The 26,393-nt window shown below is 43.0% G+C and overlaps 1 protein-coding gene across 1 annotated transcript in view; it reads left to right on the top strand.

The window, feature by feature from the left end:
* Positions 1-25,554, top strand: part of LOC134356544 (chromodomain Y-like protein 2) — a 208,143-nt gene extending 182,589 nt beyond the window's left edge. The window contains exon 7 of the mRNA XM_063067507.1: positions 23,044-25,554. Within this exon, the coding sequence (XP_062923577.1) occupies positions 23,044-23,202 (159 nt within the window). The 3' untranslated portion in view covers positions 23,203-25,554. The remainder of the gene's footprint in view (positions 1-23,043) is intronic.
* Positions 25,555-26,393: the final 839 nt, after the last annotated feature.

The following is a 26,393-nucleotide window of genomic DNA, read 5'->3' as shown; positions in this document are numbered from 1 at the left end:
CTCTAGGATGTAGTCCAGCTGGCCCAACTGACTTCCACCTAAAGAGTTTTGAGTTTGTCTAGCACTTTTTCCTTCTTATGTAAGTAAGTTTCCTTATCGTAGTATGTATATGTGTTTTCCCATATACTTGAGATTCGTTTTCTTGTGGGCATTTGCAAGAATTAAAAAGAAATTATGACAGAACTATATATAAATGCACAAAGAATGGCAAACAGCCAGTGTGTGAAAGAAGACTGCAAATAAAATAGATAATACTGAGACCTGAGACAATGAGTTGTAGAGAGCCCTTGAAGGTGAGTCGGTAGGTTGTGGAACCAAATCCGAGCAGTTCAGAGTCGTGCGAGTCTTCAGGCTCAGGTACCACCTCCCTGATATTCTGCTCCACAGATTAAGAAACATTCCTCTTCCTGTTCATGTGAAGTGGGTATGTCCCAGATGGCGAGTCCTTAATGATGGATGCCAACTTCTTGGGGCACTGTCTCTTGAGGGCATTGCCAACCAGATCACTCAGAATGGCCAAGCAACACACTGCGGGTAGGGTGGCATGATAGTGTAGTGGTTAGCACAACGTGTTACAGTACAGGCGAGCTGGGTTCGATTCCCATCATTGCCTGTAAAGGAGTTTTTTATGTTCTCCCCGTGGTCACATGGATTTCCTCAGGGTGCTCCAGTTTCCTCTCCCAGTCCGGTTAGCAGGTTAGTTGGCCTTTGTAAATTGTTACATGTTTAGGCTCGGATTAACTTGGGGGATATTGCTGGCCGACATGGCTCAAAAGGCCGGAAGGGCCTCTCCATGCTGTATCTCCATAAATAAATAAACTCCACAAGTCAGGCAGCAACCGTGGAGAACAATGGACAGCCGATGTTCTGAATTGAGACCCTTCACCGGGACAGGACACCAAAAAGAGCCACATTGCAAACTGCGCATACAAAAATGCTGGAGGAACTCAGCAGGCCAGGCAGTATCTATGGAAAAAAGTACAGTCAATGTTTCGGGCCCAGACCCTTCGGCAGGACCCGAGAGAAAAAAAGCTGAGGGGTAGATTTAATAGATGGAGGAAGGGGACAGAAAAACAGAAGGTAATAAGTGAAACTTGAAAGGGAAGGGATGAAGTAAAGAGCTGGGAAGTTGATTGGTGAAAGAGGTACAGGGCTGTAGAAGGGGGAGTCTGATAGAAGAGGACAGAAAGCCATGGAAGAAAGAAAATGGGGGAGGTGGAGCACCAGAGGGAGGCGATAGGTGGACAAGGAGATGGGGAATGGTGAAGTGGGGGGTGGGAACGGGACATTACCAGAAGTTCAAGAAATCGATCTTCATGCCATCAGGTTGGAGGCTACCCAGGTGGAATATAAGGTGTTGTTCCTCTAATCATGACAATGGAGGAGACTATGGATTGGCAATGGGAAGTGGAATTAAAATGGGTGGCCACAGGGAGATACAGCTTTTTATGGCAGACAGAGCATAGGTACTCAGTGAAGCGGTCTCCCCATCTATGTTGGGTCTCGCCGATATACAGGAGGCCACACCGACCACAATATATATGCCCGCAACAGACCCTAACAGGCGAGGTGTTGCCTCAACTGGAAGGACTATTTAGGGCTCTGAACTGTAGTGAGGGAGGAGGTGTAGCACTTGTCCCACCTGCAAGGATAACTGCCAGGAAGGAGATCAATGGGGAAGGACGAATGGACTAAGGAGCAATCCCTGTGGAAGGCAGAAAGTGGGCGGGAGGGAAAGATATGCTTGGTGGTGGGATCCCGTTGGAGATGCCTTAAGCTGCGGAGCATTGTATGTTGGATGCGGAGGCTGGTGGGGTAGTAGGTGAGGACAGGAGGAACCCTATCCCTGGTAGGGTGGCGGGAGGACGGCGTGAGAGCAGAGGTGCGTGAAATGAAAGAGATGCGGTTGAGGGCAGCATTGATGTTGGAGGAAGGGAAGCCCCCTTCTTTAAAGAAGGACATTTCATTCCAGAATGAAGGAGAAGCCTCATCCTGGATGAGAATTCTAGGCTTCAGTCAGACTAGTGAGGCAGCTTTCTCTGTGTGAATCAATCAAACTGAGATCCCATCTGTTCCCTAAGGTGGGTATAAGTGACTCATGGTGCTATTTTGAAGAGCAAGGGAATTAACTTGCCCAATATTTATCCTCTGATTAACTTTTCTTAGAACAGATTATCTGCTGTTTATTACACTGCTGCTTGAGGGAGCTTTTTGCAGGCATTTGCGACATCAGAAATACCCCACTGGTTGTAAACCACTTTAATGCCCTAAGACAAATATTCGCTGGGATCAATGAGCAGATGTCAAATAGGACGTGCAAAAAGTGGCTTTTAAGATGTAATGGACGTTAACAATTTTCAGGGCAGGGGAAGGTGATTGGGAATTCTGAGATCTAGCCACTGCATCGATCTGGGGTGATTATAGTGGTTTGAACTGCAGGAACAATGAGGATAGACCCCAGCTTCCGCACTGATGCTTGGGTCCAGAGCAGTGGAGATGAAAGATCTGTCTAATAATAAATGAACTGATTTGAAGAATCTGATTGAAGAAACTCTTGTTGGATTGATACTCTGAATAGAAATAGACTGTTTCTCCCTCCACAGATACTGATTGACCTGACGAGTATCTTCAGTATTTACAGTTTTTGTTAAAGAATGCCATTATCTTGCAAAGCAATGTTAAGATATAGACAGTGTCCTCCCTAATCCTTACCTGCAATGTAGTTGGTGGGTTAACAAACAACTTTGTTTCTTGACTAATCTTATCAAATCATATCAAGATCATACTTTAAGCATTGATTAAAAGGCTTTCCTTTGAAAAGTAAGATGGCATGAAAACAAAATTCTCCAGTTACAAGACTGGAGACATTAAGAATTCACAGAACGAGAAGGATTCTGGAGGACAGTTGGTTTCTCTTCTCAGTAAGTCTGCACAAGCACCTGCTGAATTGGCATAGAAACACAAAATACTGTGAACACATGTTGGATTCTGATGTTTTTGTGATCCGATGGTTCTTTGGAAGTCAAGAATCAGGCATAAAATTTGTTGTTTACTGCCGATTTATGAAGTGTTATAAGAACAACGAAAATACAAAAGTAAAAAGCTGCCGTGGGCGGCTCAGACTAGAGACAAACAAAATTCCACTGATAACAATTAACCTGTAAGATAGTCAGATTCATCTGTCATTACTCCTGTAGAAACTTAAAATGCTTCCAGAAGGATACAGAAGCAACCGTACTATAATTCCCAGAAAATTCCTGAATAATTAGGTGTAGAAGATGATGAGTCACAGATCGGGTGGACTATTTTTCCCTGTGCAGAAATGGCTAAATCAAGGGGGTATAATTATAGGTTGGTTGGAGGAAAGTTATAGAGCGAGGGGTTATCAGAGCTAAGCTCTTCACACAGAGAATGTTGGGCGTGTGGAACTCTTTGCTAAGAGTGCTGCAAGAGGCAGTTACATTAGGACCATTTAAGAAACTTTTAGATAGGCACGTGAAAGATAGAAAAATAGGGGGCTTTGCAGGAGGGAAGGGTTAGATTGATATTAGGGTAGGTTAAAATGCTGGCACAACATCATGAGCCAAAGGGCCTGCACCATGCTGTGATGTTCGATATTTTAATTATATATACCACACTCTGCAAAAGTCTTAGACACATATATATAGCTAGGGTGACTTGCAAAGTACTGTATAATTTTATGTATTGCACTGTACTGCTGCCACAAAATAAACAAATTTCATGACATATGTGAGTGATAATAAATCTGATATGGGGTCTGTTTGGGACTGAGAGTGGGAAGGGAACAGGGAGAGGGGAGGAAGTGGGAAGCACCAGAGCAGCATTCAGTAATGATCAATAAACCAATTATTTGGAATCAAATTACCTTACCTGGTGTCTCCCGGGTGCCAGGGTCTACAATGTTTTTGAAGGAATCCGCAATATCCTGGAAAGGGAGGGTGAGCAGCCAGAAGTCATACATATTGGTACCGACAACATAGGAAGAAAAAGGGAGGAGGTCCTGAAAAAAGAATACAGGGAGTTAGGAAGGAAGCTGATAAACATGATCTCAAGGGTAGTAATCTCAGGGTTGTTGCCTGTGCCACGTGACAGTGAGGGTAGGAATAGAATGAGGTGGCAGATAAATGTGTGTCTGAAGAATTGCAGCAGGGGGCAGGTTTTCAGATTTCTGGATAATTGGGACTTCCTATGGGGCAGTTGGGACCGGTAAAAGGGTTGGATTGCACTTGAATCTGAGGGGAACAAATATTCTTGCAGGCACATTTACTAGGGCTATTGGGAGTGGTTTAAACTAATATGGCAGGGGGATAGGAACCATGATAGAGCTGAGAATGAGCCAGCAGGTTTACAGGTAGACGATGAATGTAACATGAATGTAAGGAAGGACAAGCCAGCAAACTGGGTACAAATGCAGGCAGAGCAACGAGTTAAATTGTACCACTGAGCCAAAATTCAAAAGGGTGAAGAATGCAGGACTAGAGGTGCTGTACTTAAATGTGCGTAGCGTTCAAAATAAGGTGGACAAACTCGTGGCACGATTAGAGATTTGGTCAGTATGACGTTGTGGGCATCACTGAGCCGTGACTGAAAGAAGGCCATAGTTGGGAGCTGAACATCAAAGGGTATATACTTTGTATCGAACGGACAGACAGGAAGGCATAGGTAGTGGTGTGGCTCTGTTGGTAAGAGATGGAATTATATCTTTAGAAAGAGGTGACATAGGGCCACGGAATGTTTGTGGGTGGAGTTAAGAAACTGCAAGGGTTAAAAAAAAAACATTATGGAAATCGTATATAGGCCTCCAAATAGTAGACAAGATGTGGGGTTGAGATAACAAAGGGAGCTGGAAAGGACAATGCCACAATTGTAATGGGAGACTTCAATATGCAAGGGGTTTGGGAAAATCAGGTTCGTGTCAGATCGCAAGAGAGGGAATTTGTTCAATGCCTCTGAGATGGCTTTTTGGAGCAGCTTGTGCTTAAGCCTACTTGGGGAAAGGTTATCTTAGATTGGGTGTTGTGTAATAACCCAGATCTTTTTAGGGAGCTTAATGTAAAGGAGCCCTTAGGAGGCAGTGATCATAATATGATTGAATTCATACTGCAATATGAGGGAGAGATGTATCAGCATCACAATGGAATAAAGAGAATAAATGAGGCATGAGAGGGGAGCTTGCTCAGGTGGTTTGGAGGAGGATACTGAGGAGGATAATGGCAGAGCAGAGGTGGCTGAAGTTTCTGGGAATAGTTCACAAGGCACAGGATAGATATGTCCCACAGAAGAAGTTCACAAATGACAGGGCTAGGCAACCGCGGTTGACAAGGGAAATTAAGGACTGCATAAAAGCCAAGGGAAGGGCACATAAGGTAGCAAAAGTGAGTGTGAAGTTGGATGATTAGGAAGCTTTTAAAATCTAACAAAAGGCAACTAAAGAAGCTATAAGAAAGGAAAAGATGAAATATGAGGGCAAACTAGCCAATAATATAAAGCAGGATACTGAAAGTCTTTTTTTCAGTTATATAAAAAGTAAAAGGGAGGTGAGCATTAATATTGAACCACTGGAAATTGATGCTGGTGAGATAGTATTGGGAGACAAAGAAATGGCAGATGAACTTAATTGGTACTTTGCATCAGCATTCACTGTGGAAGACGCTAACTGTGTACCAGAGGTCCATGAGTGTCAGGGAGCAGGAGTGAATGCCATTGCTATTACAAAGGAAAAAGTGCTAGGCCATCTCAAATGTCTTACGGTGGATAAGTCACCTGGACCAGATGGACTACATCCCAGAGGCTTGAGAGAGGTTGCTGAAGAGACAATGGATGCATTGATCATGATCTTTCAAGAATCACTTGATTCTGGCATGGTCCTGGAGGACTGGACTATTGCAAATGTCACTCCACAAAAGAAAAGAAATTATAGGCCAGTAAGCCTATAATAGCCTCAGTGGTTGGGAAAGTGTTGGAGTCTATTACTAAAGATGAGGTTTCAGAGTACTTGGAGACTAATGATAAAATAAGTCAAAGACAACATGGTTTCTGTAAAGGGAAATCTTGCCTGACAAATCTGTTAGAGTTCTTTGAGGAAGTAACAAGCAGGGTGGACAAAGGTGAGGCAGTGATGTCATTTACTTGGATTTTCAGAAGGCTTTTGATAAGGTGCCACACATGAGGCTGTTTAACAAGATAATATCTTATGGGGTTACAGGAAAGATACTGGCATGGATAGAGGAATGGCTGACAGGCAGGGGGCAGTGAGTGGGAATAAAAGGAGCCTTTTCTGATTGGCTGCCAGTGACTAGTGGTGTTCCTCAGGGGTCAGTATAGGGACCACTGCTTTTCACATTGTTTGTCAATGACTTAGATAATGGAATTGATGGCTTTGGTGCAAAGTTTGCTGATGATACGAAGGTAGGTGGAGGGGATGGTAGTGCTGAGGAAGAAATACGATTGCAGCAGGATTTAGACAAATTGGAAGAATGGGCAAAATAATGGCAGATGGAATACAGTGTTGGGAAATGTATGATGGTGCATTTTGATAAAAGGAACAACAGTGCGGGCTATTATCTAAATGGGGAGATGGTTCAAACATCAAAGGTGCAGAGGGACTTAGGAGTCCTTGTGCAAGACTCCCAGAAGGTTAATTTGCAGGTTGAGTCTGTGGTAAAGAAGATAAATGCAATGTTGGCATTTATTTTAAGGGGAATAGAATATAAAAGCAAGGAGATAATGCTGAGCCTTTGTAAGACACTAGTCAGGCTGCACTTGGCTTATTGTCAACAGTTTTGGGTCCCGTATCTCAGAAAGGATGTGTTGTCATTGGGAGGTTCACAAAGATGATTCCAGGAATGAAGGGGTTAACATGTGAGAGGCATTTGGCAGCTTTGGGCCTGTACTCACTGGAATTTAGAAGAATCTGAGGAGGGGGGTGGAATCTCATTGAAACCTACTGAATGTTGAAAGGACTAGACAGAGTGGATGTGGAGAATATGTTTCCTATGGTGGAGATATCCAGAACTAGGGGACACAACCTCAGAATTGAGGGGCGACCTTTCAGAACAGAGGTAAGGAGGAATTTTTTTTAGCCAGTGAGTAGTGAATCTGTGGAATGCTCTGCCACAGACTGCGGTGGAGGCTTACCATAATAAACCTACGCCCAAATGGAATATCGCGATACATCAGAGTTTTAAAACTGAACATTTAACTTTATTTCCCTTTCCGCCAATCCCACTTCTTGTACTTTCTGTCTCTATGCCAATTCAATCTGCGCTGTGCTTCTAGAATTGTATATCCCGTTCCTGGCATCTTTAATTTTTCGTTTGATTTTCATTCGTCAGGATGTGCTTCTAACTGACTTTGAGGTAGAGGGCGGCAGGAAAATCAAAATCCTTGAGGGGTAACGGGAAGCTGGTACACAGCCCAAGAATTTGCAAAGGTTAGATAGAGATATGAAAGGTCAGGTACAGGCAGAAGTGTGAAAAAACAGTAAATAATTCACTAAGACTGTAGGAGTTAGTTGCAAACCACTGAAGAACGGGGACTCGACTGGAAGGCAGCCAACACAATATTGTTAGCATCAGCAGTGAGTTTAAAGTCACAGAGAAGCTGAATTGTCTGGTGAACCAGAGTAAATATAGGCAGTAATAATTTGTTTCCGAATTAAAGGTGAGATATCCTTCGCAAAATAGGTTAATGGGCCTTCACGTTTTCCTCATACTTCCCTTAGGTAACTTAATATTGTTTCTTTTCTCTGGAGTTCTGCTGATAGATTGACGTGCACTGTGGCAACCAATTGTCAATGAGCACTTGATAAAACAGGGTTACAGTGAACTCGGGTTCAACATGCTTACAATATTCTAATTATCGTAACAAGGATAATGTAATGAGCAGTGGATCAGTTGTCACAAAGTGAGAGAAAATCAATGATACCTGAGAAAGTAAAAAAAAAATTAAAATGGACTCAGTTCCCATATCTGACCTCAAGAAGCACATCAGTGAATCTCTGGCCTTCCAGGAGATGGATGATTGAATAAATCCCTAAAAATTTCTACAAAAACAGAAAATGCTGGAAATACTCCACAAGTCAGACAGCGTCTGTGGGAATAGAATCTCTCAGAAGGTGAATCATTGAGTATATCCCTATAAATTAAATCGAATAACAGAAAATGCTGGAAATACTCCACAAGTCAGACAGCGTCTGTGGGAATAGAATCTCTCAGGAGGTGAATCATTGAGTATATCCCTATAAATTAAATGGAGTAACAGAAAATGCTGGAAATACTCAGCGTCTGGGGACAAGGAGATGGCAGATGAACTAAATGAGTATTTTGCATCAGTCTTCCAGATATTGAGGGGTGTGAGGGAAGAGAAGTAAGTGCAGTCACTATTATAAGGGAGAAGATGCTCAAAAAGTTAAAAGATCAAAGGGTACACAAGTCACCTGGGCCTGATGAACTGCACCCTATAGTTCTGAAAGAGGTAGTGGTAGAGATTGTGAGGTATTAGTAATGATCTTTCAAAAATCACTGTACTCTGGCGTGGTGCTAGCGGACTGGAAAATTGCAAATGTCACTCCACTCTTTAAGAAAGGAGGAAGGCAACAGAAAGGAAATTATAGACCAGTTAGCCTGACCTCAGTGGTTGGGAGGATGTTGGAGTCAACTGTTAAGGATGAGGTTATAGAGTACCTGGTGACACAGGACAAGACAAGAGAAAGTCAGCATGGTTTCCTTCAGGGAAAAATCTTGTCTGACGAACCAGTTGGAATTCTTTGAGGAGATTACAAGTAGGGTAGATAAAGGTGATGCAGTGGATGCTGTATATTTGGATTTTCAGAAGGCCTTTGACAAGGTGCCACACATGAGGCTGCTTACCCAATTAAGAACTCATGGTATTACAGGAAAGTTACTGGCATAGTTAGAGCATTGGCTGATTGATAGGAGGGCAGCAAGTGGGAATAAAAGAATCCTTTTCTGTTTGGCTGCCAGTGACCAGTGGTGTTGCACAGGGATCAATGTTGCCTCTCTTTATGCTGCATATCAATGGTTTAGATGATGGGATAGATGGCTTCGTTGCCAAGTTTGATAGGAGTATTGGTGGAGGGGCAGGTAGTGTTGAGGAAACAGGCAGGCTGCAGAAGGACTTCGACAGATTAGGAGAATGAGCAAGAGAGTGGCAACTGAAATACAATGTTGGAAAATACATGCTCATGCACTTTGGTAGTAGAAATTAATGTGCAGACTATTTTCTAAGCGGGGAGAAAATCCAAAAGCCTTGAGATGCCAAGTGTACTTGGGAGACCTTGTGCAGAATATCCTAAAGGTTAACTTGCAGGGTGAGTCGGTGGTTCAGAAGGCAAATGCAGTGTTAGCATTCATTTCAAGAGGTCTAGAATACAAGAGCAGGGATGTGATGCTGAGGCTTTATAAGGCACTTGTGAAGCCTCACCTTGAGTATTGTGAACAATTTTGGGCTCCTCATCTAAGAAGAAATGTGCTGGCATTGGAGAGTGTTCAGAGGAGGTTCACAAGGATGATTCCAGGAATGAAAGGGTTATCATACGAGGAACGTTCGATGGCTCTGGGTCAGTATTCTCTGGAATTAAGAAGGATGAGGGGGATCTCATTGAAACCTTTCGAAAGTTGAACGGCCTAGATAGAGTAGATATGGAAAGAATGTTACCCATGGTGGGTGAATCTAGGACAAGAGGCCACAGCCTTAGGATAGAGGGGCATTTATTTAAAACAGAGATGTGGAGACGTTTCTTCAGCCAGATGGTGGTGAATTTGTGGAATTTTATTACCACAAGCTACTTTGGATTTGTTCTTAAGGCAGAAATTAATAGGTTCTTGGTTAGCCATGGCATCAAAGGTTACAGGGAGAAGGCCAGCGAGTGGGGTTGAGGAAGGGAAAAAAGGATCAACCATGATTGAGTGGCTGAGTAAACTCGATGGGCCAAATGGTCTAATTTTGATCTTATGTCTTATGGTCTTAAGTCAGACAGCGTCTGTGGGAAGAGAAACACTGCTAACATTTTGGGTCAGAGCAGATGTGTTTCTTAACTAAAATGTTTACTGTGTTTCTCTTCCGACAGCAGCAGCCTGGCCTGCTCAGTATTCCCAGCATTTTCTGTCTTGTTCTAGACTTCCAGCATTTGCAGTTGTTTTGATTTTCCCTGTCAAATTCAGTGACCAGTCTGTAAGTGACTAGTATTAACTTTATGCAATTCTATGTAGCTATCCTGCACACACTACATTTTCAGGAAAAAAAAAGTTTCCCTGCCTTTATTGGGAGAAATTGCCGAAGGGCCTGTATTGTGCTGTAGGCTTTCTATCCATCCATTTTGCTCTTTAAGGTGAATCGGTTTTCTGCTTAAGTTGAAATAATTTGCTTTAACATTGAACATAGAACCGAAAAGTACAGCACAGGGTCAGGCCACTTAGCCCACAGTGTTGTGCCGGACCAGCTAAAAAGCAAATCAAAAACACCCAAACACTAATCCCTCCATCTTCCTTGCATCCATGTGCCTATCCAAATGTCTCTTAAAAGGCTGTAATGTATTTGCCTCTTCCACCATAGCAGGCAGTGCATTCCAGATATCCACCACTCTCTGAGTGAAAAACTTACCCCTCACATGCCCCTTGAACCTACCCCCTCTCACCTTTAAAACAGACCGTTAGGAGTTATATGCCAAATCTTTCCCTCCACAAATTTATTGCAAATATATAATCTGAAATGAAATGAAATCCGCGCCAATGCTGGAAAAAGGAAAACAAAACTTCCTTGATTTCAAGTTTCCAGTCTCCACAGTAACCTGCTTTTTGCCCACCGAGGAAGTGACATGTGGGCTTTGATCTTAGAAACATTTGTAGACGTTCCATGATAGCAACACTTGAAATGTAAGCGTTATGAAGGCAGCTCAGAGGATACATTGCACAGATTGAGGACATTGTATGTTCAGAGAATGGGGATGAATGCAATGAACGATGGATTGTGTAGCTTTCTCCTCAGCAGTACATTCATTTCTAGAAAGGAAAAACTTGTACAGGTGTCCCCCGCTTTACGCCACTTCGCTTTTACGAAAGACCTACATTAGTACCTGTTTTCACTAACCAAAAGAGGATTTTCATTTTTATGAAAAAAGATGCCCCCTTTAAACTTGTGTTTACCCCAGGAAAGACTACTATGACCGTGAAGCCTTGCGCGGGCAGGCGTGTGCGCATGCGTGTATGTGCCGATTTTTTTCTACAAATCGGTTTTGGCTAAGTCTTCCCGATTCTGTTAAGTGAAACTACACTGTACATACATTATTTCTACTTTATATAGGCTGTGTATTTATCATATCATTCCTGCTTTTACTATACATTAGTGTTATTTTAGGTTTTATGTGCTATTTTGCATGATTTGGTAGGTTATTTTTTGGGTCTGGGAACGCTCAAAAATTCTTCCCATATAAATTAATGGTAATTGCTTCTTCGCTTTACGCCATTTCGGCTTACGAACGGTTTCATAGGAACGCTCTACCTTCAGATAGCGGGGGAAACCTGTATTAGTACCCAAAGTAACAATAGTGAGTGGACTGATCTTATATTTTGTTTCATTTAAGAAACAAATGTTCTTCAAGAGGACCACAATCTTGTCATGGGGCTTGGAGGCTTGCGTGCCTCAGTGACCTGGAGAGCTATGTCGGCTGGAGTCAGGGCCGTGCGCCTTTTCTCTTGGTAGGGTCACCCATGTCAAGCAGGTCAAAGGGTAGAGGCCAGACTGAGTGGTTCACCAATCTTCAGGGCTAACAACCCTAAGTGGTAAAAAAAAAGTTTGTTATGGAAACAGCAATGAAGGATCTTTCTATTTCCCTGTGCGACTGTATGTACAGACAGAGGTGGAGGACCTCCATTGCTGCCCTAAACGCCAGCGGCAAGCTAGAAGTGTCGTTGGGAGTCCCCTTCCACGTGATCCAAAATGTTTTGATGTGAAATAATTGAGCATGTCCTGTGGGGCTATCCATAAAGTTTGATTGGCCATCAAACTTTACAACTCCTTTCTTGGAGGGTCAGACACCCTGAGCCAATAGGCTGGTCCTGGACTTATTTCCTGGCATAATTTACATATTTCTATTTAAATATTTATGGTTTTATTACTATTTAATTAATTATGGTGCAACTGTAATGAAAACCAATTTCCCCCGGGATCAATAAAGTATGACTATGACTATTTGTAATCTAGTAACATATTTTACAGCCCATCTTCCAATGTTATGCTTCTGATAAGATTGTTTATTATATTGTTATATGGAAATGTTTGCAGATATCTCCTTATCTCTAGTCCTGTTGGAATTGTGAGCAAAACTTGTCCAAGTGCCAATCTGTGTTTGCTCACCAGAGAATTCACTGCTGGAAAGAATCTCAGGATTGTGGTCTGTTGAAAATATTAAAATGTGATGTACTTTAGTCAAGAATTATGATGACCTTTAATAATAGCTGAAAGTGAGCAACAGAGTAAAAAGATTAATCGGCCCACTCCATGTTCAACTGTAGTCACTAGATTCTTGTCAAAGGGCAGGAATGTGACATAACTGAGTGTGGGGCATGGATCCATTCAAATTTATGGAGAATTTCATGTTTTTCCTAAGAACTAACACCAGCCGTCCCCTGCCTTCTTGCCAAATTGCTGACTCATCGTGGGCCTGAAGGAGGATGATAAGGCCATCAACTCTCAGCTGATTCCCAGTAGAATAACCTCATCGGCCTGCCTTCCCCTGCACGACCTCCCACTTATAGTCCTGCACATTATTCTCTTTCAACTTCCCATGCCTTTCCAACTTGAAAGCCCTTGTTGACTCTCTTTCCAACTTGACCAAGGCAGTGATTCTCAGGTCCCGATTATTCTCTGCACATACCGACTTGCCCACTGGTGTCCCTTTGGGCAGACTTTAAATCCTTGTCTCTTGATCCTTGAATCACTCTGAGTAAGAACAGCCTCCATCTATTCATCCCATCAAAACCTGTCAAGATTTTGTACCTCTCCATCAAATCTCGTTCAGATTCAGAATCGAGTTTACTGTCACTGAAGTATGTCATGAAATTTCTTGTTTTGTGGCAACAGTACTATGCAATACATAAAAATTACTAGAAGTTATAATTAGAATATTTAAAAAAGTAAGTAAATAGTTCAAAAAAGAGCTAAATATTGAGATACGGAGCTATGTAAAAGTCTTAGGCACATATCTATAGCTAGGGTGACTTCAGCACAGTACTGTAGTAATTTTATGTATCGCACTGTCCTGCTGTCCCCAAAAAAAAAACAAATATCATGACATTTGTGAGTGATGATAAAACTGATTCTGATACGGGTCTCTGTTGTGGATTGAGAGTAGGAAAGGGGCAGGGAGAGGGGAATCATGGTTGGGAAAAGGGGAAGGGAGAGGGGACGGAACAGGAAGCACCAGGGAGACATTCTGTAATGACCAATAAACCAATTGTTTGGAATCAAATGACCTTGCCTGGTGTCTCAGGGCTGGGTGTGTCTGCACATGTGCTACCCCTGCTACTGGAACTCCACAATCACCTGCCTCACACACCTTTCTGTAGCCCTCCACCTTCACCATTCCCAACATTCTTTGCTCCCACCAGATCTACAAACTCATTCTAATGCACACCATGTTGACAAATACCGTACTGTGCCTTCTGCACAGTACTGTATGTCATGAGATTTCTTGTTTAGTGGCAGCAGTACTATGTAATACATAAAAAATTACTGTAAGTTACAATTAAAATATATGAAGTAAATGATGCTAAAAGACAGTTAAATACTGAGGTACTGTTCATCGGTTATGCACTCTCAGAAATCTGCAGGGGAAGAAGCTGTTCCTAAAACATTGACTGTGTACCTTTAGGCTCCCGTATCTCCATCCTAATGGTTGTCTTCACGTTAGGGGAACAGACTGATCTTCCACTGTTAAAGCTTACAGATGGAATCCGTCATCCCGGGAAAGGTCTTCCCTTAAACTTTTTAGCCGACATCCTCAGGACCTCCTTAACGTATTGTAAGCAGAATAAGACACAACAGTGGAATGGGTCCCAGCCAATGTGTAAAACATAATTTCCTTACATTAGTACGCAATGCTTCTGTTGATGAATCCCAGGACCCTGTATTCTTTATCTCTCAAAATTCCAGTGCTTTAGGGAATAAGTCCCAACAACATGGGAACATAGTCAATCAGCCTCTTATTTAAAGGAAGCATTTAACCTTCATAAACACAAGAGTTTCTGCAGATGTTGGAAATCTTGAGCGACTCGCACACAAGTGCTGCAGGAACTCAAAAAGTTAGGCAGTATCAATGGAGGGGAAATAACCAGTCAATGTATCAGGCAGTAAACACGAGCAATTCTGCAGATGCTGGAAATTCAAGCAACACACATCAAAGTCGCTGGTGAACGCAGCAGGCCAGGCAGCATCTCTAGGAAGAGGTACAGTCGACGTTTCGGGCCGAGACCCTTTGTCAGGACTAACTGAAGGAAGAGCTAGTAAGAGATTTGAAAGTGAGAGGGGGAAAGGGAGATCCAAAATGATAGGAGAAGACAGGAGGAGGAGGGTTGGAGCCAAGAGCTGGACAGGTGATTGGCAAAAGGGATATGAGAGGATCATGGGACAGGAGGCCCAGGAAGAAGGAAAAGGGGGAGGGGGGGAAAAACCCAGAGGATGGACAAGGGGAATAGTCAGAGGGACAGAGGGAGAAAAAGGAGAGAGAGAGAAAGAATGTGTGTATATAAATAAATAACAGATGGGGTATGAGGGGGAGGTGGGGCAATAGCGGAAGTTAGAGAAGGCATGGCATGAACTATACCCCTTGCCCATCTTCTGGGCTTTTTCCCCCAGGGGTGTCCTGCAGGCTAGTGGAGGGAAGGAGTGCCTTACACCTCCTTTGGTAGAGACATATCTCCACCCTGCCACCTGTAACCTTTGACACCCTTACTCATGAAGAACTTATCAGCCTCTGCTTTGCGTATTCCTGCGTGTGGGTGCTTAACGGATGTACAGTATATTTACGCTTCACATTAATGTAACCTTAGAGAATTTTGTTGTGTGGTAGTATCATAATATCTCACCTCAGACAAATTGCAATGGATTGAAATACAAAGCATTTCAGCCAAGTGATCGACTTTAGAACATGGAAGAGTACAGGAGAGGAACAGGCCTTTCAGGCAACAGGGTTGTGCCAAACCAGCTAAAAAGCAAATCAAAAACATCCAAACACTCATCCCTCCTACTTACACCATGTCTGTATCCCTCCATATCCCTTTATCATGTGCCTATCTGAACATCTCTTAAAAGTTTCCAATATATTTGCCTCTCTCAGCATTCCAGGCATCCACCACTCTCCGAGTAAAAAACTTACCCCTCACATCCCCCTTGAACCTAACCCCATCGTCCCCTTTGGAAGCGACACTAAAAGCAGATTAAATAAGAACATCACTGGAACCTGCAAACAATATGCCTTAGTCACGGTGGACTTACTCCTTACGGGCCAGCCCATATGCTCCTTTATTGCTGCCAGTCAGAGAACAATATGGAGCTCAGCAGGAAACTGGGGTTGATTGGGAAGGAGAGTCAGAACATTGTACATCAGTTACTATGGGGCTGCATTTCAGCGTGAGGGGTCACCTTCTCCTCCACTCCGTAAAGCACGATGTACGCTGATTTCTCCCTTTGGTTAAATTAATCGACACATCGACGTCGTCACCAGATGGATGTGTCACACCTTGGCTCAGGACTAGCTTGGTTCATCCAGGCGCAGATAAGACTTTGATTCACAGGACATGTTTCGCTGAGAGAAGGGAATTGGTGAATAAGCAAAATAAAGCCCAAACATAAAGCCACATCAAACTCCACAGGGATTGTGAAAGAAATACATTTAAACACCGTACAGCAGAGCTAACCAAATTTTAGTACAGTCTCTTAGAGATCTAATCTTTTGTGATCTCACTAGCAGAAGAATAGAGGAAGAAATGAGAGCAATCGTGATGGTGAATTCAATAGTTAAGGAACAGGATTAAAGCAAGTCCATGGTTACAGAGCGAACTCCCTGGTATCAAGGTGAAGGATGTCACTGCATCTAGAAGGGGATGGGTGGTCCACACTGGTACCATCAACGCAGGTCGAAAGAGGGAGGAGGTTCTGCTGGCAGAGTTTTGGAAGAGGTTAAAAAGCAGGGCCTTGAAGGTAGTAATTTCCAGATTAATATTGTGACTGACTGAAACTAAGCCACACATCAGCTGTCACTGGGAAATATTAAAGTCTTTATTCACACATCAAACCTCCAGGGCAAAGAGTCTAGGAGAATCCAAAAGAATCTCACAATGCTTTATACTTCTTCAATAAACGATTAACTACAGTTTCAATTGCTATAATCATCTACTTAGCTTTAATATTTAGAATACAGTCAGTTAAAGTTATAGAATTACACATTTACAATGGAACCACATCTTACAAGTGGGTCATGGTTAGGAGGGGGAAGGGGAAAAGTCAGGTGATGGGGAGTACCCCGGTGGCTGTGCCCCTTAACAACAGGTACTCCTGTTTGAGTGCTGTTGGGGGGGACAGCTTACCCGGGGGAAGCGACAGTGGCTGTGCCTCCGGCACAGAGTCCGGCCCTGTAGCTCAGAAGGGTAGGGCAAGGAAGAGGAGGGCAGTTGTGATAGGGGACTCGATAGTAAGGGGGTCAGATAGGCGATTCTGTGGATGCAGTCCAGAGACCCGGATGGTAGTTTGCCTCCCTGGTGCCAGGGTCTGGGATATTTCTGATCATGTCCAAGATATCCTGAAATGGGAGGGTGAGGAGCCAGAGGTCGTGGTACATATAGGTACCAATGACATAGGTAGGAAAAGGGATGAGGTCCTGAAAGGAGAATATAGGGAGCTAGGAAGGGAGTTGAGAAAAAGGACCGCAAAGGTAGTAATCTCGGGATTACTGCCTGTGCCACGCGACAGTGAGAGTAGGAATGCAATGAGGTGGAGGATAAATGCGTGGCTGAGGGATTGGACCAGGGGGCAGGGATTCAAGTTTTTGGATCATTGGGACCTCTTTTGGCGCAGGCGTGATCTGTACAAAAAGGACGGGTTACACTTGAATCCTAGGGGGACCAATATCCTGGCAGGGAGATTAGCGGGGGCTACTGAGGTGACTTTAAACTAGAATGGTTGGGGGGTGAGAATCAAATTAAAGAGGCTAGGCGTGAGGAGGTTAGTTCACAACAGAGGGATGGGAACCAGTGCAGAGAGACAGAGGGGTGTAAAGTGAGGGTAGAAGCAAAAAGTACAAAGGAGAAAAGTAAAAGTGGCAGGCCGACAAATCCAGGGCAAGCATTAAAAAGGGCCACTTTTCAGCATAATTGTATAAGGGCTAAGAGAGTTGTAAAAGAGCGCCTGAAGGCTTTATGTGTCAATGCAAGGAGCATTCATAATAAGGTGGATGAATTGAAAGTGCAGATTGTTATTAATGATTATGATATAGTTGGGATCACAGAGACATGGCTCCAGGGTGACCAGGGATGGGAGCTCAACGTTCACGGATATTCAATATTCAGGAGGGATAGATATGAAGGAAGGGGAGGTGGGGTGGCGTTGCTGGTTAAAGAAGAGATTAACGCAATAGAAAGGGAGGACATAAGCCGGGAAGATGTGGAATCGATATGGGTAGAGCTACGTAACACTAAGGGGCAGAAGACGCTGGTGGGAGTTGTGTACAGGCCACCTAACAGTAGTAGTGAGGTGGGAGATGGTCTTAAACAGGAAATTAGAAATGTGTGCAATAAAGGAACAGCAGTTATAATGGGTGACTTCAATCTACATGTAGACTGGGTGAACCAAATTGGTAAAGGTGCTGAGGAAGAGGATTTCTTGGAATGTATGCGGGATGGTTTTTTGAACCAACATGTCGAGGAACCAACTAGAGAGCAGGCTATTCTGGACTGGGTTTTGAGCAATGAGGAAGGGTTGATTAGCGATCTTGTCGTGAGAGGCCCCTTGGGTAAGAGTGACCATAATATGGTGGAATTCTTCATTAAGATGGAGAGTGACATAGTTAATTCAGAAACAAAGGTTCTGAACTTAAAGAGGGGTAACTTTGAAGGTATGAGACGTGAATTGGCTAAGATAGACTGGCAAATGACACTTAAAGGATTGACGGTGGATATGCATTGGCAAGCATTTAAAGGTTGCATGGATGAACTACAACAATTGTTCATCCCAGTTTGGCAAAAGAATAAATCAAGGAAGGTAGTGCACCCGTGGCTGACAAGAGAAATTAGGGATAGTATCAATTCCAAAGAAACAGCATACAAATTAGCCAGAGAAAGTGGCTCACCTGAGGACTGGGAGAAATTCAGAGTTCAGCAGAGGAGGACAAAGGGCTTAATTAGGAAGGGGGAAAAAGATTATGAGAGAAAACTGGCAGAGAACATAAAAACGGACTGTAAAAGCTTTTATAGATATGTAAAAAGGAAAAGACTGGTAAAGACAAATGTAGGTCCCCTGCAGACAGAAACAGGTGAATTGATTATGGGGAGCAAGGACATGGCAGACCAATTGAATAATTACTTTGGTTCTGTCTTCACTAAGGAGGACATAAATAATCTTCCAGAAATAGTAAGGGACAGAGGGACGGTGAGATGGAGGAACTGAGCGAAATACATGTTAGTAGGGAAGTAGTGTTAGGTAAATTGAAGGGATTGAAGGCAGATATATCCCCAGGGCCAGATGGTCTGCATCCTAGAGTGCTTAAGGAAGTAGCCCAAGAAATAGTGGATGCATTAGTGATAATTTTTCAAAACTCGTTAGATTCTGGACTAGTTCCTGAGGATTGGAGGGTTTTTAAAAAAGGAGGGAGAGAGAAACCGGGGAATTATAGACCGGTTAGCCTAACGTCGGTGGTGGGGAAACTGCTGGAGTCAGTTATCAAGGATGTGATAACAGCACACTTGGAAAGCGGTGAAATGATCAGACAAAGTCAGCATGGATTTGTGAAAGGAAAATCATGTCTGACGAATCTCATAGAATTTTTTGAGGATGTAACTAGTAGAGTGGATAGGGGAGAACCAGTGAATGTGGTATATTTGGATTTTCAAAAGGCTTTTGATAAGGTCCCACACAGGAGATTAGTGTGCAAACTTAAAGCACACGGTATTGGGGGTAAGGTATTGGTGTGGGTGGAGAATTAGTTAGCAGACAGGAAGCAAAGAGTGGGAATAAACGGGACCTTTTCAGAATGGCAGGCGATGACTAGTGGGGTACCGCAAGGCTCAGTGCTGGGACCCCAGTTGTTTACAATATATATTAATGACTTGGATGAGGGAATTAAATGCAGCATCTCCAAGTTTGCGGATGACACGAAGCTGGGTGGCAGTGTTAGCTGTGAGGAGGATGCTAAGAGGATGCAGGGTGACTTGGATAGGTTGGGTGAGTGGGCAAATTCATGGCAGATGCAATTTAATGTGGATAAATGTGAAGTTATCCACTTTGGTGGCAAAAATAGGAAAACAGATTATTATCTGAATGGTGGCCGATTAGGAAAAGGGGAGGTGCAACGAGACCTGGGTGTCATTATACACCAGTCATTGAAAGTGGGCATGCAGGTACAGCAGGCGGTGAAAAAGGCGAATGGTATGCTGGCATTTATAGCGAGAGGATTTGAGTACAGGAGCAGGGAGGTACTACTGCAGTTGTACAAGGCCTTGGTGAGACCACACCTGGAGTATTGTGTGCAGTTTTGGTCCCCTAATCTGAGGAAAGACATCTTTGCCATAGAGGGAGTACAAAGAAGGTTCACCAGATTGATTCCTGGGATGGCAGGACTTTCATATGAAGAAAGACTGGATGAACTGGGCTTGTACTCGTTGGAATTTAGAAGATTGAGGGGGGATCTGATTGAAACGTATAAGATCCTAAAGGGATTGGACAGGCTAGATGCAGGAAGATTGTTCCCGATGTTGGAGAAGTCCAGAACGAGGGGTCACAGTTTGAGGATAGAGGGGAAGCCTTTTAGGACCGAGATTAGGAAAAACTTCTTCACACAGAGAGTGGTGAATCTGTGGAATTCTCTGCCACAGGAAACTGTTGAGGCCAGTTCATTGGCTATATTTAAGAGGGAGTTAGATATGGCCCTTGTGGCTACGGGGGTCAGGGGGTATGGAGGGAAGGCTGGGGCGGGGTTCTGAGTTGGAAGATCAGCCATGATCATAATAAATGGCGGTGCAGGCTCGAAGGGCCGAATGGCCTACTCCTGCACCTATTTTCTATGTTTCTATGTTAACAGAACCTCTTGAATATTCAATACTGGAGTCTGTTCCAAAATCTTGTAGACACCCAAAATATACGCCTTTTGTTACAGTGTTGAGGGACGGCTCCATGAATATACAATGAAGCAGAAGGTTAAGTGACAAAAACAGATCTGTCCTGAACTGTGCTTTAAGTGGCGGGGATGCTCCTTTAACAAGAGCAAAACATTCGTCTGTTGTCTTTCCCTGTGTGGTTTCAATAGGACACAATGAGAATGATCAGTTTCACTAGCCACAAAGTTAAATTGTGTACAGGTTTTATTTCCTGAAGACTGGTTCTCATTTTAATTAATCCCTAATCATGCTATTCTTAATGAAATAACTCCAGAATGATCCCTAACAATGAGTATCAGTGTCCCACACAAATGAATACAGAGAGAAACACAGGTGACTGGAGAAGGAAAGATGGAGCAGGTGAGTGAGGGTCTAGGGAGAAAATGCCAAAGCTTTAGACTCCTGAGGAATTGAGACTCTTATTGGAGGAGATGGAACTCTACGTATCAGATAGCCTAACACGGACTGGATTGGGATCTGCATGAAGCTAATTTACTTATGGAAGTGGAGGGATGTTGGATCAGTTTGACAGTGAGGGGTGGGAACCTAGGGGCAGCATCATAAAGGAGCTGGGGCTAATCTGGAGGAGCTCAGGTGAGGGGGGTAGGAAAGCAAGGAGAATGGAAACAGCAGGATGATGACAGGGATGGTGTTATCCGGAGTGTATTGGGGAGGGGTGGGGAATAAAAGTTATCAGCGGAGTCAGAGGGAGAAGAGGTGATGAGATGCTTAAAGACTTTTCAGATGAGTACATGCAGTATTCATAACATGATAGAAGTATCGACACCAGTGGAAGGTAAGGTGTGTCATTGAGAGGTGTGGCTGCGAGGTGATACTTTGGGTTAGTTGATATTATGGAAGGGGAGGCAGAAGGTTATGGGGTTGTTCTATCAAAGAGAGTCGAGATCACTGCAGTGGTGGGGAATGATCATTAAAGTTTAGATGCTCTCGAAGAGGATGTTTCCTAAAGGGGGAGGGTCCAGAACCAGAGGGCACAACCCCAGAATAGAGGGACGTCCCTTTAGAACCGAGCTGGGGGAGAATTTCTTTAGCCAGGGGGCGGTGAGTCTGTGGGATTCAATGCCACAGACAATTGTGGAGGCTAAGTCACTGGGTTTAAAGCAGAGGTTGATAGGTTCTTGATTAGTAGGGGGTAAAAGGTTAGAGGGATAATAAATCAGGTGGGGCTGACTCGATGGGCCAAATGGCTTAATTCTGCTCCTGTGTCTTATGGTCTTTTGATAGAGAGCTTTCAATGTTGGATTGATTAAGCTGCAATTCAGCTCAGGTGAGTATAAGAGCTTGTAGAGGGGATAGTGTTATAGGCCACCTGACACACTATACTGCAGAACAAAGTATAAATCAAGCTATAGTGCAAAGAGCAGGTTGGAAAAGCAACACCCGTACTCTGACTGGGCAGTTTCTTACATGATGGTATGAATTTCGATTTCTGTAACTTCTGGTAACTGTTCCTCTCTGTTTTTCATCCTACCCCCATTTAGATCCCCCCCCCCACTGTTCTGATTGCCCTCTCACCCCTTCTCTTCCCACACCTCATGATCTCCCCATTACCTCTTCCAAGTTCTCCACTGCCTTCCCTTTACTCCACTGTCCCCTCCCATTCGATTCCTTCTTCAGCTCTGTAGCTTCTCACATCACCCCCCCCACCCCACTCCCCCAGCCACGCAATTTCCCCCTCAGCTGGCCTCACCTATCACTTGCCAGCTTGTACTCCTCCCCTCCCTCCATCTTCTATTCTGGCTTCTGTCCCCTCTCCAGGCTCGATGAAACAAAGACTATTCCTTCCCCTCCATCGTTGCCACCTGGCCTGCTGAGTTCCCCCAGCATCTTGTGTGTGTGTCAGGCAGCAGGGAAATAGGCCCTTCAGCCCTCTATATCCATGCTGACTTTTCTGCCCCTTTGCACTCATCCTTTTCCCCACATTAGGACCCTGCATGCTTTGCCTTCTTTAGTGCCTGTCTAAATGCCTTTCCAATGCGATGTGATTCTATCACTGAATCTGCAGCGCATTTCAGATTTATGCTTAAAACAAAATTTGAGGGGGTCACAGATCAAATTGACAAGGATAGCTGAGAGGACATTCTGATAGCGTCTTGGGATGATTTCTTAGAGCAACCAACTAGGGAGCAGACCATTTTAATTCAGTGAGATGTTAGTGAGGGAGATATGGATCAAATGCAGACAGATGGAACTAGCTCAGATAGATAACTTGGTCAGCATAGATGAGTTGAGCTGTGGGGGCTGTTCCCCAGAGTTAGAGAATCTAGAACTAGAGGGGTTAGGTTTAAGGTGAGAGGGAAGAGATTTACTAGGAACCTGAGGGGTGACTCTTTCACCCAGAGGGTGATCAGTATGTGGAGCAAACTGCCAAAGGAAATAGGTGTGGTTGGTGTATTAACTTTGAGATGGGACTCACTTGGATAGGAATCTTGGTTGGGAAGATTGGCCTGTTCCATGCTGTTATGATAGTTTATAGACCTAAAACATTGGCATTGTTTTCCCTTGCCTGCTGAGTACTTGCAGCATCTGCAGCAATTTGCTTCCGGGCATTGAAAACGCCAGGCCCCGAACTCTGTGTTTGTTCATAGGTGACTGATGGGGCTTTTCTCACTTTCAGGTCCTTGAAGAATCGAAATGCCTGGTGCGGAGCTTCCTCAAATCCACCCTGGAGCAGGTGAATGAAAGGGAATGCCAGATGCTGAAGCAGTTGTGGAGTTCCTCCAAAGGATTGGATTCGCTGTTCAGCTACCTGCAGGAAAAGATCTACGAGGTGTGAAACCACTGGCACACTTGAATCTGCTGCCCATTGTTCCGGAGTCTGTGGAAAGAGTCAATAGGCTTAATAACTGATTGTTAACGAGTCCCGTGCAGATGGGCTTAATGTCACAAATTGCCCAGTAAATATCTTTAATAACGTGATAAATACGGAACCAATCCATCAAAAATGCCCAAGTGGGTATATGTTAGGTGCACCTCTGCATGCATTTTCAACTATGCTCATTGTCAAATTAATACCATGTGATTTCTTTTCTTCAAAGCTGGCCTTAAGGGTCCCAGTACTGTTCCATTTCAACCCACCTAGACCGATTTACCCAACACAACAAGTGGTTGTGTTTATGAGCGACATTAATGAACGAGTCATAATTAATCCCTTTGCTCTTGAACCCACAGCACAGAGGAGAACTGTTATGTAAAATGTCGAGGTTGTATATTTGGATTCATATTGCTACCGATTTAGTTAGCAGAGGGTTGGCACTGGTTAATTGGTAATTCCTTCATTAGGATTGTAAGTAGCCTCAAGTGATAAATGCATTTTATTGGTGTAGATTTTCAGTAAACTTTTTCCTGATTACTAAGCAATCAGGGGAACATGCAGGAAGAAATAACGTTAAAATTGTGACATCTTTATTCTTAATTATTTTACAAAAGTTTCAAACTCTAGTTAAGCAATGGCAGATTTTAAGTATTTATTATTCCTTTCAGCTTGAACAATAAGGTTTAATGGAACACATTATTTTTCTTTTGGATTTTTACGATCCTAGGTGTGAATCTTACTGGGAGCATTTGTTTTGAAGTTTTATTTTTGAAATGATCCTGACTACCTAAGTCAACCGTGCAAGAGATCATTGTGACTGTAGTCTTGATGCTTTTGAGTACAGTTCCGTCTTGAATCATAAAACATACAAGCAGGGTTTGAATACCAAATATAATATTCATAAAATGCAGAAGAAATATTCTGGTTGTGAAGTCTTTTTCCCTCCAGTCCTTAAAAATTACCATTATCTTTCTGGTTGCTGTCATATGACCAACTCAAGGTCCAAAGCCTATCAGTCATATTCCATGCTCTATGTCCTAAAGTAGTAGTGAGTTTTCATTTCTTATTTATTTAAAGAAATATGCACTAATCAGACACAGTGTATGTGCTGTTGTTAAGTGACTCAGAGGAGTATGTTACAAAGAAGATATGGGTTTTATCTCACTAAATCGAAAAGGGTTCAGTAAGTATTTGTTGGTTAAATTTTAGTTGTGCAAAAGTAGATAGGTGTTTCCTGATTCGAGAACAGCCATACCTGCGTACTGGCACAAATACAGTATTTACAAGCATCAAATGGGACACCACATTGAAGGGGTCGAACACTTTAAAGCGTGTTCATTGTAAGCTGCTGTGTTTATTGTAATTTAAATATTCACTGGTATCTACAGCTTGTGGATATAGAGTAAACTGTGCTGGTTCCATGGAGATGTGCACTTGATTTTCATCATTGTTCTAGTTGCTTCTGCAGTGACGTTGATGAGTTGACACCGTTACACCGAAATATGACAAAATTGCAAAAAATATATATATATTTTGTCAAATGATAAACTTTCTTTTATATATCATTACCCAAGACTTACTGCTTTGCTTCTTCAGAGTCTTTTGTCCCGAAGTAGACCTTGTTTCATCAGTTGCCTATTTAACCTCGAACGCTTTGTGCCAATGTATATTGTTTTTAATGATTATGAAACACCATTTGCCCCAATTTCATGTTTTTTTTAAAAAACTACCCTGTGTTTGAAAGTTAATATGCCAAGAAAAATTGAAGCTCTTTGTATTCTGGATATGTTTTTTCGCCAAGTTCTTTTCCATTCAAGATGCAAAGAATTTCACAGAAGATTATCAGATCCCAGCCACAAGGAGCGTTGAAAGTTCACCTTTTGGATAATTGGTGTTACTGGTGAAGAAAACAGAATGAAAGTGTACATCATCGACCAAGAGGATCAGTCATATCACAGCAAACTGCAGGGGCTGAATTGTATGTATGTTGGAAACATGTTAAATGTATTTATCCCACAGCAGAACACAATGGGTTTTAAAAGTTTTTTTTGTAAGCGGGGGCTGTGTTTATTTAAGAATTCTTAGCAATCTGTTTTTTGATGTGGGCACCCTTTTTCTTACTGGAGATATATTATCTATATGTTCTATAAACTACCAGGTAATTCTGATCTATGTGATGACTAACTTGTGTAAGTCAGAAACCTACACTGGTTTACTGCTTTTGTAATTGGTGTACAGACACTTTTCTGGGTGCCTTAGAAGTTGTATTTTTCATGTGTGTTAATATATTTATATATTGTGGAAAAGCTGCTCCCAATAAAATAATATGAAATTTATAGGTTGCATGGGTTGGCTCTTGTCCTTGGTCGACCGCATGGCACAGTACAACGCCTGAAAAACAAGCTGCCCAATTATTCAACAATTCAATTGAATTGACTTTATTACTTACATCCTTCATATATACGAGCAGTAAAATTCTTTGTTACGTCTCCATCTAAGTGTACAGTTATAGTAATTTATAATAAATATTATGTACAACAGGACAGTCAATATAACATAGAAATACAATTGTATCAGCATGAATTAATCAGTCAGATGGTCTGGTGGAAGAAGCTGTCCCGGAGCCTGTTGATCCTGGCTTTTATGCCGTGGTACCATTTCCCGGATGGTAGCAGCCTGGAACAATTTGTGATGGTGTCTCGGGTCCCCGATGATCCTTTGGGCTCTTTTTACACATCTGTCTTTGTAAATACCTGAATTGTGGGAAGTTCACATCTACAGATACGCCGGGCTGACCGCACCACTCTCTGCAGAGCCCTGCGATTGAGGGAAGTACAGTTCCCATACCAGGCAGTGATGCAGCCAGTCAGGATGCTCTCAATCATCTAAAGTGGAAGGAGGTTTATTGGGTGGGGATCATGGACTTTATGTATGTAAACCAGTGCAGCATTCTCCTTTCCATGGTTTAGTGAATAAATATCCCAGAAATGTCTAGATGGTACAACGCTTCAGAGCAAAATACAGTGCAACACAAGCCATAGTGTGCAAAAGTCTTTGGCACACCATATATACAGTGACTACAAAAAGTATTCATCCCCTTGGAAGTTTTCATGTTTTATTGTTTTACAACATTGAATCCACAGTGGATTTAA

Source organism: Mobula hypostoma, chromosome 14, assembly GCF_963921235.1.
Source record: "Mobula hypostoma chromosome 14, sMobHyp1.1, whole genome shotgun sequence".
Taxonomy (NCBI): domain Eukaryota; kingdom Metazoa; phylum Chordata; class Chondrichthyes; order Myliobatiformes; family Myliobatidae; genus Mobula; species Mobula hypostoma.
The sequence above is the reverse complement of the archived record's forward strand: the minus strand, read 5'-3'. Positions and strand labels throughout refer to the sequence as shown.